At 45.9% G+C, this 13352-nt stretch overlaps 2 protein-coding genes across 2 annotated transcripts in view; both read left to right on the forward strand.

Moving 5' to 3' along the window:
* The first annotated feature begins 243 nt into the window (after positions 1-243).
* Aldoc (aldolase, fructose-bisphosphate C) lies at positions 244-3941 on the forward strand. The gene is made up of 9 exons (XM_015501119.2): positions 244-401; positions 1528-1651; positions 1735-1946; positions 2052-2106; positions 2199-2359; positions 2475-2558; positions 2809-2983; positions 3112-3311; positions 3444-3941. The coding sequence occupies exons 2-9, from the start codon at positions 1540-1542 to the stop codon at positions 3537-3539; spliced, it is 1095 nt and encodes a 364-aa protein (XP_015356605.1). The 5' UTR covers positions 244-401; positions 1528-1539; the 3' UTR covers positions 3540-3941.
* Positions 3942-6409: 2468 nt separating this feature from the next.
* The window catches only part of Pigs (phosphatidylinositol glycan anchor biosynthesis class S), a 16174-nt gene continuing 9231 nt past the window's right edge, over positions 6410-13352 (forward strand). The window contains exons 1-5 of the mRNA XM_015501121.2: positions 6410-6485; positions 6761-6900; positions 6986-7097; positions 11721-11810; positions 12111-12202. Coding sequence (XP_015356607.1) covers positions 6452-6485; positions 6761-6900; positions 6986-7097; positions 11721-11810; positions 12111-12202 — 468 coding nt within the window. The 5' untranslated portion in view covers positions 6410-6451. The remainder of the gene's footprint in view (positions 6486-6760; positions 6901-6985; positions 7098-11720; positions 11811-12110; positions 12203-13352) is intronic.

Below are 13352 nucleotides of genomic sequence, written 5' to 3' on the forward strand. Positions count from 1 at the left end.
AGGACTCTGCTTCACCAGATCAAGCTTAATCCCCAACATCCAGCATAGTGCTCTGCACGTGGCAAAAGTGATTGTGGCAGACAAAGTAAGGCCATTCCCTGCAAGGCCCCAAGGGGACACCCTCCACGAGATGGTAGGCGGACAGCCCCTAACATCAGAGGTCCGGATTGGGGTCACTCCACCTCGTTGCTCCGCCCTTGGGGGCGTGGCCTTCCCCAGACCAGTCCTAGGAAGGGGTGGAATCAGGGCGGGGAAGTGCCAGTCCCGCCTCCCGGGGAGTCACGTAGCTCTGCGGCATCCGCAGCCTCATTTACTGGAGCCCGCGCTGAGCTGCGTCTGTTGCGGGCCAGAACTGGAGCTCGTTGAACCTGTAGCTGCTGCTGCTAACTCCCTGCGTTCTGGTAAGGCCCTTGGCGAGGCAAGAGCTGCTCAGCACCTCCACTTCCTCTCCTGGGCTCTTCCCTTGCCAGCCTTGCCTGTTCCCTGGGTCCGGTGGATGTGACTTTTCAACCCTCTCCTCTTTGATTTTCGCCTGGGATCAGCCTCTCCCCCCAGCCATTTTAATCTCAGCCTGCTTCTGCTCCTCCCTTTCCAGCTAGCTCTCTTGCCTTCTCTGCCCCTAGGTCTAGGTCCTTGCACCCGACTGGTTAGCCCATATCACCATCACCTCTACAATTCTCCTTTCTCCTTCTCCTGCATCTCTCCCTCCCTTACTTAGGCTCCCTACTCATTCCTTTTCGCCTTCGTCCCCTGGTCATCTCCCCATCGTGTGTCTGAGTTGTAGGGAGTTGAAATGCTCCTATTTCCCGTGCCTCCCTCCACACAGAAGTGCTCTGGGCCCTGGAGAAGACCTGGTGGTGTGGCTGGCCCGCTGATGCTCTTTCCTATCACACTTTGTAGTCTCTTTGGAGTCAACCTCTGACACAGGGTTGGGGAGTAGGCAGTAGGCTGAGGCAGTCAGGTTTGTAGTAAAAAGAAAAGGTTATAGAAACCTATTACTGTTATATGTGCCACTCCTACTTCTGAACCTGCCCCCTTCCTTCCAGCCTTTTCCTCTAGAAGCTTGCCAGGTTGGGAGATGGGGAGTGAACAGTGCTTTTTGTCTCATTCTAAAGCTTTGGAAATATGTGCACTCCCCTAAGGGTATCATTGAGATTGAAAAAAGGGAAGCTGGAAAATCCAGCTTATGCCTACCTCAAGAAAGACACATTCAGGATTAGCATCCTCAATTGGTCAGCAGTTTTTTTCATGAGAAGACCAGTAGCTTCAGGGCTGCTCATCTCCCCAACCCCCACTCTGCAACTCTCTTCTGGGCTGGGAAGGGTGCCCATCAGGGACAAAGGAGGTGTGGGAACTGGGGCTCTAGGCCTGCTAGCTGTCAGAGAGATTGGTGCCACTCTGATGCCCAGGACCCATGCCAAGGACTGCTGCTCTGCTCCCAGTTCCACTTTTGGGGTGGGGAGGCATTTGGCTAAGCAGAGGAGGTAATGGGTGGGGTTCAACTTTTATATTTTGTCTCCATTCCAGAGAGCTGTCACCATGCCCCACTCCTACCCAGCCCTTTCTGCTGAGCAGAAAAAGGAGTTGTCTGACATCGCCCTCCGCATCGTAGCCCCAGGCAAAGGTATCCTGGCCGCAGATGAGTCTGTAGGTAAGTGGGGCCTATGGTCAGGGTGGTGGAGATAGCCAGGGAGCCATGGTCAGGGAGTTAGGTTGTCTCTTATTTGTCTACAGGTAGCATGGCCAAGAGGCTGAGCCAAATTGGGGTAGAAAACACAGAGGAGAATCGCCGGCTGTACCGCCAGGTCCTGTTCAGTGCTGATGACCGTGTGAAGAAGTGCATTGGAGGTGTCATCTTTTTCCATGAGACACTCTACCAGAAAGATGATAACGGTGTCCCCTTCGTCCGAACCATCCAAGATAAGGGCATTGTTGTAGGCATTAAGGTACAGTCCCTGGTCCTGACTGGGGGCTGGATATGGAAATATGTATAGGAGGGGTGGTAAGGAGAATTCTGCTTGGGCTCAGCCCTCTGCCTGTTTCCTCTGCAGGTTGATAAGGGTGTAGTGCCTCTGGCTGGGACAGATGGAGAAACTACTACCCAAGGTACATGGTGGGTGGGCTTTAGTACCACAGGGATTAAGTGTTCAATACAAGCAAGAGAGGGCAGGGTGATGAGGCTGGCACTATCATTGCAGGACTGGATGGTCTCTCTGAACGCTGTGCCCAGTACAAGAAGGATGGTGCAGACTTTGCCAAATGGCGCTGTGTGCTGAAAATCAGTGAGCGCACGCCCTCAGCACTTGCCATTCTGGAGAATGCCAATGTGCTGGCCCGCTATGCCAGCATCTGCCAGCAGGTGTGTGTTGGGGGTTTGGGTAGTCAATTGGGTGTCCTGTTCCTGGTGGGGAGAGGATTAAAGAGCCTCCTTTCTCACGTACTGTCCCTCCTAAGCCATCCTTTCTTGCCTACAGAATGGTATTGTGCCTATTGTGGAGCCTGAGATCCTGCCTGATGGAGACCATGACCTCAAACGTTGCCAGTATGTTACAGAGAAGGTGAGTTCATAGGTGGGCACAGACACATACTTCACAGGCATCCTGGCAAGGGGTGCCTATGCCTATTCCCCCAGCTTAGATCCATGCACACTCTCCCCTAGTGCTCTTCTCCTGATCCCAAAACAGACCTGCAGATCTGAGCCTTTACTGAATCCTCACAGTCCATACCTACCTATCTCTAAGATGGGGGGCACAGAGCAGTAAGCAGTGGGGATCCAGAGACCCTTCATAAACCTCCTTTGATCCCCAGGTCCTGGCTGCTGTGTACAAGGCTCTTAGTGATCATCACGTGTACCTGGAGGGGACGCTGCTCAAACCCAACATGGTGACCCCTGGCCATGCCTGTCCCATCAAGTATACCCCAGAAGAGATTGCCGTGGCAACTGTTACTGCTTTGCGTCGCACTGTGCCACCTGCTGTCCCAGGTACTACCTGGCTAACTTGTTCCTATCCCTAAGGTCCATCCTCAAGTTCTATTTGTGGCTGTCAAAGGTCCCTTACCTTGGAAAAATAGGGAGTGACCAATCAATTTGTCTTCTCTCCTCTACCTCAGGAGTGACTTTCCTGTCTGGGGGTCAAAGTGAAGAGGAGGCATCACTCAACCTCAATGCCATCAACCGCTGCCCACTCCCTCGACCCTGGGCACTCACCTTCTCCTATGGACGTGCGCTGCAGGCCTCTGCACTGAACGCCTGGCGAGGACAAAGGGACAATGCTGGGGCCGCCACTGAGGAGTTCATCAAGCGAGCTGAGGTTGGGAACTAGAAGTGGTGGTGGTGGTAGAGTGTGTAGCAGGGCAGGGACCAGCACCCAGAGGTTACATCCGGGGCACTTTAATACCTGTGGGCCAGCACAGCCTGTTTACTCCACTTTCCCCTTTTGCAGGTGAATGGGCTTGCCGCCCAGGGCCAGTATGAAGGCACTGGAGAAGATGGTGGAGCAGCAGCACAGTCCCTTTACATTGCCAACCATGCCTACTGAGGCATACTTAATCCACACTATGGCCCTTGGCCCAGCCATCTGTACTCTTTTGCCTGTAGTCATGGTCAGGGCCAAATAGCCACGCAGAACAGAGATGCCTTTGTCCAACATCAAGTCAACTTCTTTTTCTCTTCTCTCCTCCCCTCTCATTGCTGCACCTGGGACCATAGGATGGGAGAATAGGGAGCCCCTAATGCCTGAGGGCAGGAGAACCTGCTAGAAGTCAGAACAGAATGCCTGGGTCTTCCCTACCTCCACCAGCCCTAACAATTTCCCCATGGTGGTATAGCTTCTCCTTGGGCTCGCCTTGCTGCATCTCTCTCCTAGGATGAGAGAAGTACACTAGTCCCGCCTCATGCCTTGAATACATACCACATAGCAAATAAATGGTAGCAAAACATGCTACTTTGTCTGTGTGTTTTACACATCAAATTTCTACCTCCCATTTCTGATGTCTACTGATTCTCTCTCTGGGCCCTCCAACCATGGAGGTGAAAAGGGTGGGATTTGAGGCAGCTCAGGATCCTGTGTGTTGATGTCCAAAACTGGAATCGAACAGTAAAGACTCCCAAGTTGGGAGTCTGCCATGTCAGGGGCACTTGGGCTTCTTATACAGAAGATGGAGTGAGGCAAGATGAACAACTTCTGAAGGCAGATTTTGTGCAAGGCTCAAAGCAGGGAGGTAGCAGGATAAACTGGGATGAGTGTAGTTCTCCCACCTCGGCAGTTCTGAGCCCTGCTGGGGCCTGACACATTCCACCAGTAGGATCACCTGGTCTTGGTAAACCTCCAAGGCTCTAGTGGCTGCTGGGCTAACCATAGTATGGTATCTAGAGGTTGCCAAGAACTATGCTTATTCCCATTTGGGATAAGAGTATAAAAGGGGCCAATTTGAAAGTCTTGGCAAGGGAGACCCTGTGAGCCCTCATGCTGAAATTTTAACCACTCAGTTGGGGTGTGACATCAGCTGAGAACCTCAGTCTATCTGAATAGATTAAAGATGAGAGAACATGGGGCTAGGGTTGTGGCTCAGAGGTAGAGTACTCACCTAGTATGCTTGAGGCACTGGGTTTGATCCTCAGCCCACATAAAAAATAAAAAAAAATAAAGATATTGTGTCCACCTATAACTAAAAATATTTTTAAAAAAGCATATATGAGAGAAGAAGCTGGACATGTTCTATTTACTGGGGAGATTACTATTACTTCCCCTGGTGGGGCCAGACCTTATAAGAAAAATAGCTAACGTAGCACTTCTTATGTGCTAACTACCATATATATTAACTCAATACAACTCTATAAAGTATGTACTATTATTAGCCCCTATTTTTTTCATTATTTTTGGTCCTGGGGATTGAACCCAGGGTCACTTTACCACTGAGCTACATCTTCAGCCCTTTTTACTTCTATTTTGAGCTAGGATCTTGCTAAGTTGCTGAGGGTCTCACTAAATTTGGAAGCTGGCCTCCAATTTGCAACCTTCCTGCCTCAGCCTCCCAAGTCACTGGGATTACAGGTGTGGACCACCACACATCACACTTGGCTTATTCCTATTTTAATATAAGGAAACAGGCACAGAGACATCATTTAGGTAAAAAGAGTGAAGCCAGAATTTGAATCCTAGTGATTAGGATCCAGAGTCTATGCTCTTGAATTGTAGAGATTTATTATTCCTTTATTTTTTTTTTTAAGTTGTAGATGGACACAATATCTTTATTTTTATGTGGTGTGAGGCACAATCCCAGCCCTAGAGATTTATTTTTTTAAGTCAAATATCCTGACTTTTCCAAGTTGGAAATGAATTCAAATGAATTTTAAAATACTGGAAGCCAGATGTGGAGACACACAGGTAGTACCAGCTACTTGGGAGACTGAGGCAGAAGGACCTGGTAGTTCCAGACCAGCCTGGGGAACATAGCAAGACCGGTGTCAAAAAATAATTTTTTTTCAAAAAGAGAGATTTTTTTTTTAATATTTCTTTTTTAGTTTTAGGTGGACACAACATCTTTATTTTTATGTGGTGCTGAGGATCGAACCCAGCGACCCGCACATGCCAGGAGAGCGCGTTACCGCTTGAGCCACAGCCCCAGCCGCCCCCCCAAAAAAATTTTTTTTTAAATAAATAAAGAGTACAGTTTAGCCAGTTATGCAAAAAAAAAAAAAAAAAAAGTGCTAGCCTGCAACCTCCGTGTTTGAGGCTTGAGGAGAAGGAGCCAGGAATAGGAACTCTACAATAATTGTGACAACTGACATTTGAGGGCTCTCCCTGCACCAGGCTATTTACAAGAATGACCTCACTGAAGAAAATACCTTCCTTTTTCAGATCTGGAAACAGCGACAGGACTCCCACGAATGCCCAGCACCCCCTCTCCCCCTCCTCCATCCCCGTACAGGAGGAATTGAACCAAGGGCTGCTTTAACACTGAGCTACATCTCCTTTAAAACAAAAACAAAAACAAAAAAAATTTTTTTTTTTTTAAAAGACAAGTTCTCCCCAAATTGCCCAGACTGTCCTCAATTTGGCGATCCTCCTAGCCTCTGCCTCCTGAGAGGCTGGGATTACCTGCGAGCACCACCGCGCCCTGCTGCCCAGTTGGTATTTAACGAACAGAGTTGGCTCCATTAATCCTTGGGACTTAAGAGTGTGTTCTACTAGGCGCAGGGAGATTTGTCTTCAACAGCGTACCACCCCCACACCGTCCCTTCGGCGTGGGCATATCCTTTCAAACGCCCAGCGCCGCTCCACTCGGATTCCGCCCACCCGCAGCCGGCTTTCCCCAGCGAGCGTCGTACTGCAGCTAACGATTGGCGGTGATTGCCGTCGTGGTGGTCCCGCCCCTTGTTGCGAGATTTCCGATTGAGGGAGGCTTACGATGCTCCGCCCCTCGGCGGCCCGAGCAGCCGGAAGCGAGCATGGCGGCCTCTGGGGCCGCGGCCACCGATCTAGGTGCGATGGGCTTCAGACGGGGCTGCGGCTCCAGGATTGCGAGGGAGGGATGCAGGGGTGGGTCCTGGAGTATGCTAGAGTACTGCAGGGGGTGGGTTGGGGAGTGGCTTCAGACGGGGTCCCTTCAGACGGGCGAGGGCCCTTAGCACTGGCATCTCCGAACGCGGGCGGAGGGAGGCCCTTGAGGACCGATTGTCTCTGCTCCTCCGCGATAGCGGTGGAGCTAGTAGCCGAGCCTGTTTCGCGCCCCTCAGTCTGTCCCCCTGTGCCTCCAGAGGTGATTCGGGGCAAGCGCGCCGCCCTTTTCTTCGCCGCGGTGGCCATCGTGTTGGGGCTACCGCTCTGGTGGAAGACCACGGAGACGTACCGGGCTCCGTTGCCTTACTCCCAGATCAGTGGGCTCAATGCCCTGCAGGTGAGACTTGGGTGGGGGAAGACCCGGGAACAGCCCACCGGCAAGGCGGAGACTCAGTCGAAGTCCCTGATGCTTCTTCCTGCAGCTCCGGCTTATGGTGCCCATCACTGTAGTGTATACACGGGATTCAGTGCCCCTGGATGACCAGGAGAAGTTACCCTTTACTGTTGTGCACGAGAGAGAGATCCCTCTGAAATGTGAGTTCCTGGGGGATCAGTGTGGGCGTCCTATAACCTATTAAAAGATATCGCTGAATGAACAAGTGTGTTTGGTTTGAAAAAAAATTGACCTCAAATTCAGTGTTTGTCTTGAAGGCAGCAGTTTATTCATAAGTTACGCTATCTAATCAGAAGCAATCATTGCCCATCAGAGTAGAGGGTAGGAAGTGGGATGTAATGGAAAGGAGTGCAGTGTTTGAAATTAAATTGCATATATATACAAGTCCTGTTCAGTTTTACATTAAACATTTTTTATTTTAACCGAGGGGCTCTCAAACACAGAGCCACATCCCTAGCCCTTTCTTTATATTTTATTTAGAGATAGAGTCTTGCTGAATTGCTTAGGGCCTCACTAAGTTGCTGAGGCTGGCTTTGAACTCGTGATCCTCTTGTCTCAGCCTCCTGAGCCACTGGGATTACAGGAGTACACCATGCACCCAGCCACGTTAAACACTTTACTGTGTATTATGAACTTTTTAGTTACCAGGAACTAGGAGATAAATAAGAAATTGATAACGCCTTCAAAAATTTCATACTCAGGTAGGGGAGAAATAACACATAGGTAAAAGAAATTACTATAGAATATACAAGGAAAAGGGATTTCCCTTTAGAAAAAGCATTTAACTGGGAGGAAAGAGAAAGTTTTGAGTGATATAATGTTTTTTAAATTTATTTTTTAGTTGTAGTTGGACACAATACCGTTATCTTATTTATTTCTTTTTATGGGTGCTGAGGATCGAACCCAGGGCCTTGCACCCAGGGCCTCGCACCCAAGGTCTCACACCCAGGGTCTCGCACATGCTAGGCAGTTGCTCTACTGCTGAGCCACAACCCCAGCCCTTGAGTGATATAATTTTTAAGTTATGTTTTTAAAGGATATGTAGGAATACAGGTTAAATGAGACAGGGAGAGAAAATTCCAGAATAGCATGAGCCAGTAATAAGGTTAAGTAATATTATTCATTTCTCACTGTGGGCCAGAAACTAGGTGAAACACTTTATACTTGTTGCTTCATTGAATCATTTTCTGACATTTATAATCTCTATTTTATAAATGAAGAAACAGAGAGTTTAACTTGTTCAAGATCACACAGCTAGTAAGAGGTGGAATTAGGGTTGAATCCAGGCCTGATTCTTTAAGCTTTTAACCAACAAATTATACTTTTTCTGTGTAAAACCATGGAAGGATAAATCAGTATGTTGGAGATCTATGAGCAGATTTTAAAAATTTTTTTTATTTAAAAATTTTTTTTTTAGTTGTTGGTGGACCTTGATTTTATTTATTTATTTGTGGTGCTGAAAATTGAACCCAGTGCCTCACACATGCTAGGTGAGCACTGTACCGCTGAGCCACAACCCCAGCTCCCTATCAGCAGTTTTACCTTACTGGTATATGAAGTGAAACATGGAATGACTAGAGAGAGATAGGTTATGTCTGGACTGTGATGTGCCTGTGTGCCATTTACTTTCTAGCTCTTCAACTTTGGTTTGGACATTAAAAAAACAAAACAAAAAAACCCTCATATTTTTTGTGTGTATGGTACTGGGGACTGAGCCCAAAGCAAAACAGGAAAATATCAATTAAAAAAAAATAAATAAAATATGTTAAATGTTGTTAGAAGAAAAACAGCAGAAGCCGGGCCTGGTGGCATATGCCTCTAATTGCAGTGACTAGGGAGGCTGAGGCAGAATAATTGCAAGTTTGAGGCCAACCTCAATGACAGTGAGATCCTGTCTCAAAATAAAAAAAAAATAAAAAGGGCTGACAGTTGTTCAATGATTGAGCACCTCTGGGTTCAATCCCTAATAAAGAAGGAGAAAAATGAAGAGGGGTTGGGGTTATGGCTCAGTGGCAGAGCCCTTGCCTAGCACATGTGAGGCACTCAGCACCACATATAAATAAATAAAATAAGTCATTCAGTCCTTAGCACCACATAACAAATAAAATAAAGGCATTCAGTCCGTCTGCAACTACAAAAAAAAAAAGAAAAGAAAAAAACACGACAAGATGAAAGGGAGGTGTTCTTAGGGAATGGGAGGTGATCACAGTTTTAGATGGAGTGGCCAAGGAAGGCCTCATTGTAGAGTTGAGGGAATAAACAATGCACATACCTGGGGAAAGAGCATCTTGGCAGGGGGAAAAGCAAGTCTAAGGTCCCTGAAGTAGGAGCAGGTGAGGTACCTTTCAGAAACATTGAGATTTCAGTGTGACTGGATTGAGGTGAAGAAGGGAGAGAAAAAGGAAATGAAATAAAACCAGGGCAAGCTGAGTGCATGCCTGTAATCCCAGCGGCTCAGGAGGCTGAGGCAGGAGGATGGCAAGTTCAAAGCCAGCCTCAGCAACAGTGAGGCCCTGTCTCTAAATAAAATACAAAAAAGGACTGGGGATGTGGCTCAATGTAGTGCCACTGAGTTTAATCCCTGGTACCTGCCCTCCCCCCGCAAAAAACCAAACAAACAGGGCAGTAGAGGGGGCCAAATCGTGCAGGGCCTCGTAGATCATGGTTAGAGTGTTGGCTTTTATTCCAGATGAAAAGAGAAACCATTATCCAACCAGATTAGCAATAATTCCTTAATATCACCTAATTCTCAAGTCTATATTCAGATTTCCCCAGTTATCTCAAAGGTATCCATTCACATCTGGTTTATTCTAACCAGGATCAACACACTGTATTTGGTTTTTACGTTTTCTTTTTTTCATGGTTGTGGGGATCCAACCCAGGGCCTCATGCATACTAGGCAAACACTCTAACACTGAGCCATATCCCCAGCCTCAATACTTACATTTGGTTATGTCTCTTTTATACCCTTTACTAGTATTGGCTCCCCTCTAACCCACCCCCATACACTTCTTTTCATACCATTGATTTATTGGAAATTAGGTATTTGCTTAATAGATCTCATCCAGGATTTGGCAAATCACTGCCACAATTTTATGTAATTTATTCTTCTAGTATCCTTATTTCTTGTAAACTAGTGGTTCGATCTAGAAATTTAATTAGAGCCAGATTCAGTTTTTTAGGCAAGGATACTTTATAGGTGACATGACATACTTCCTGTTGTGTTATGTCATAAAACATGTAATGGCTGGTTATCCATTTTGGGTGATGTAGAAGTATGTAAGTGAGTTCAGGTATTGTCAGTTTAATCTCCGTATTTTAGACTTCCCCATATACTTGATGATTTTAGCATCTATTTGTTGCTGAAATTGATTTCATTACCAGGTGCCAAATGGTGGTGGTGTTGTTGTTTTTCTCCCCATTTCTAGCATTTATTCTGCATGTTGCCTAGAATTCTTGTATAAAGAAGAATTTTCCCAGTAAATTTTAGGTTCAGTTTGTCAAGTTTCAGGTGGCAAAGAAATCTCTTTGGGATTACTTTATGTATAGATTAATTTGGGGAGAATTGACAGTCTTACAACATTTTATCTTTCCATCTAGGTATTTCCTGGGTATTTTCATTGTTATTATTAATAATTTTCATTGTTATTACAATTGGGATTTTTATTTTTAAAAAAGGTTTACTTTCTAATTGGATCTTGCTGGTATTTATACAGCTGTTGATTCTTATATATTCTTGTGTCTAGTCATCTTACGGAACTGTTATTATTTGTTTTTGTTTTTTTTCTTCGTTTGTTTTGGTACCGGGGATTGAACCTAGGGGTACTTAATCACTGAGCCACATCCTCAGTTCTTTTTATTTTTTTTATTTTGAGACAGGGTCTCACTAAGTTGCTAAGGCTGGTTTTGAACTTTACAATCCTCTTGCCTCAGCCTCCCTCATTGCTGGGATTACAGGTGTGTGCCACCATGCCCTGCTGTTACTAGTTCTAATAGATTTTTCCCCCTGTACTGGGGACTGAACCTAGGGCCTAATGCATACCAGACAAATGTTCTGCCACTGAGCTACATCCCCAATCCTTTAAAACTTTTTTTTTTTTTTTTAAATTTTGCTACAGGGTGCGGCTAAGTTTGCCCAGGCTGGTCTCACACTTACAGTCTTCCTGCCTCAGCCTCCCTAGTTGCTAGGATTATAGTCATGCCACCACCATGCCTGGCTCTTCCTTTTAAATATTTATAAGTTTTCTCTTTTTTCACTGAATACATTGGTCAGCAACTTCTGAAAGAACAGTGCTGGATAAAATGAGAATAATGAATATAGCAGGCATCTTTGTTTTATTACTAACTTTAATGGAATTGCATTTAGTGTTTTGTCATTAAGCACATGTTTTGATTTTTTATCAGGGCCATTTATTGAATTTAATTATTTGGGGACCAGGGTTGGAATGACCATGTGGGTTTTCTTCTTTCACCTATAGATATTAATGAATATTGAAATGGCACCCCAGTGGGAAGATATTTCAGACTGAAAGAGCAGTGTGTGCACAGGCAGCAGCAAGAGCTGGGGCAGAAGGGAGAAGCAGGGTGTCATGTGTTCACTTTCATCCATGCAGAAAAAATTGGAGTTGGCTATAGCTGCCTAGTGTTTGGTGTTTCTCTGCAAACAACCATCTTGCTGTCCTCAGATGCTGGATAGTATTAGGTCTGGGAAAGTGGGCAAGGTGTAATGCCTGTCCTCATCATGCTGCTTCCTTTCCCTCTAGACAAAATGAAAATCAAATGTCGTTTCCAGAAGGCCTATCGAAGGGCTTTGGACCATGAGGAAGAGGCCCTGTCATTGGACAATGTGAAAGGTAGGGGAAGGGGTAATCACACCATTTTGACAAAAAGCCCTCTTGTTTCCTTCTGGTCTTGTTAAATGTATGATTTCTTTGATTTGTCTTACTTTGAAAGCCACTTTGGGAAAGCAGGGAATGAATTACCTTGAGTTTTAGCCTGGCCTAATGAGGACCAGAGTCCTGGACTTGGCTTACCTATTGTGTCTTGGTACTGTTTCAGCTGACTGAGAATAGAAGGTGGCCTAGGCACTCTGTTGGGGCTGGGGGAAGCTGGAATGGCATTGCTTGTTGTGTAACACTTGCTTCCATCCCCAGAGGCAGAAGCCATGTTAGCTGAGCAGAAGGAGCGATCAGAAGGTTCCCTGACTGTGTTTGTGATCTCGGAACACTCCTTACTTCTTCCCCAGGTAGGTAAGCAGAGCAGCTGAGGCCTGGCCTTTTCCCTTTAGCTGATTCTCTTAGGTCATCCCTTTTTGTTTGTTTGTTTGTTTCTCTACTGGTCATTGAATCCAGGGGCACTTTATCATTTGAGCTACACTCCCAGACCAATTAATTGATTGATTGATTGAGATAGGGTCTCTAAGTTACTGGCCCAAACTTGGATCCTCCTGCCTCAGCTTCTTGAATTGCTAGGATTACAGACATGTGCTACTATGCCAAGCTTAGTTATGTTCTTCTAGTAATGTTGTCTAATCTCCCGTTTGCTACAGAGAACTTTCCTCATCTTTTAAAAAAAGAATGCCAATAGAGCCAGATTTGGTAATCCATGCTTGTAATCCCAGCAGCTTGGGAGACAGGAGGATCGTAAATTGAAAGCCAGTCTCAGCAACTTTAGCAAGGCCCTGTCTCAAAAATTAAAAGTTGGTTGGGGATGTGGGTCAGTGGTTAAGCAACCCTGGGTTCAGTCCCTGGTACAAAAAAAAAAAAAAGTTGGGTGTGGAAGTTCATGCCTATATATAATCCTGGCTACTCTAGAGGCTAAGGCAGAAGGGTTGCGAGTTCAATGTCAGCCTGGGCAATTTAGGGACCTTGTCACAAAAAATGAAAATGGCTTGACTGAGGGTGCTGGAAATGTGGCTTAGTGGTGGAGTGCTTATCTAACATGCATGAGGCCCTGGGCTTAATTCCTAGCACTGCCAAAAGAAAAAAGAAAAAAAAAATACCAATGAATATTTATTCATTAACTTTAGGTCTTTCTAAATCCAAGAATTATATGTGGTTTAAGTGCTAATGGCCATATAAAATGGACAGAAATTGAGCTGGTATGGTGACATGTACCTGTAATCCCAGGGACTTGGGAGGCTAAGTCAGGAGTTAGGCCAGCTTCAGCAATTTAGGGAGACTCTCAGCAACCTATCAAGATCCTATGTCAAAAAATAAACAGGAATGGGGATGATGTGGTTCAGTGGTAAAGCGCCCCTGGGTTCAATACCCAGTACCAAAAACATAAAAAAAATAAATAAATAAAAATGTAAAATGAACAGAAATCAGTTATTATAACAGAAATCAGATTAAAATTAATTTTTTTGCGGGGGGGGGGGGCCGGGGGTTTGGCTC

This window comes from Marmota marmota, unplaced genomic scaffold (genome assembly GCF_001458135.2).
Source record: "Marmota marmota marmota unplaced genomic scaffold, marMar, whole genome shotgun sequence".
Lineage (NCBI taxonomy): Eukaryota > Metazoa > Chordata > Mammalia > Rodentia > Sciuridae > Marmota > Marmota marmota.

Coding starts and splice junctions, on each gene's coding strand:
- Aldoc (XM_015501119.2), top strand. CDS start 1,540: ATGCCCCACTCCTACCCAGCCCTTTCTGCTGAGCAGAAAAAGGAGTTG. Junction 1,652..1,734: donor GGCCGCAGATGAGTCTGTAG/GTAAGTGGGGCC, acceptor ATTTGTCTACAG/GTAGCATGGCCAAGAGGCTG. Junction 2,107..2,198: donor TGGAGAAACTACTACCCAAG/GTACATGGTGGG, acceptor CTATCATTGCAG/GACTGGATGGTCTCTCTGAA.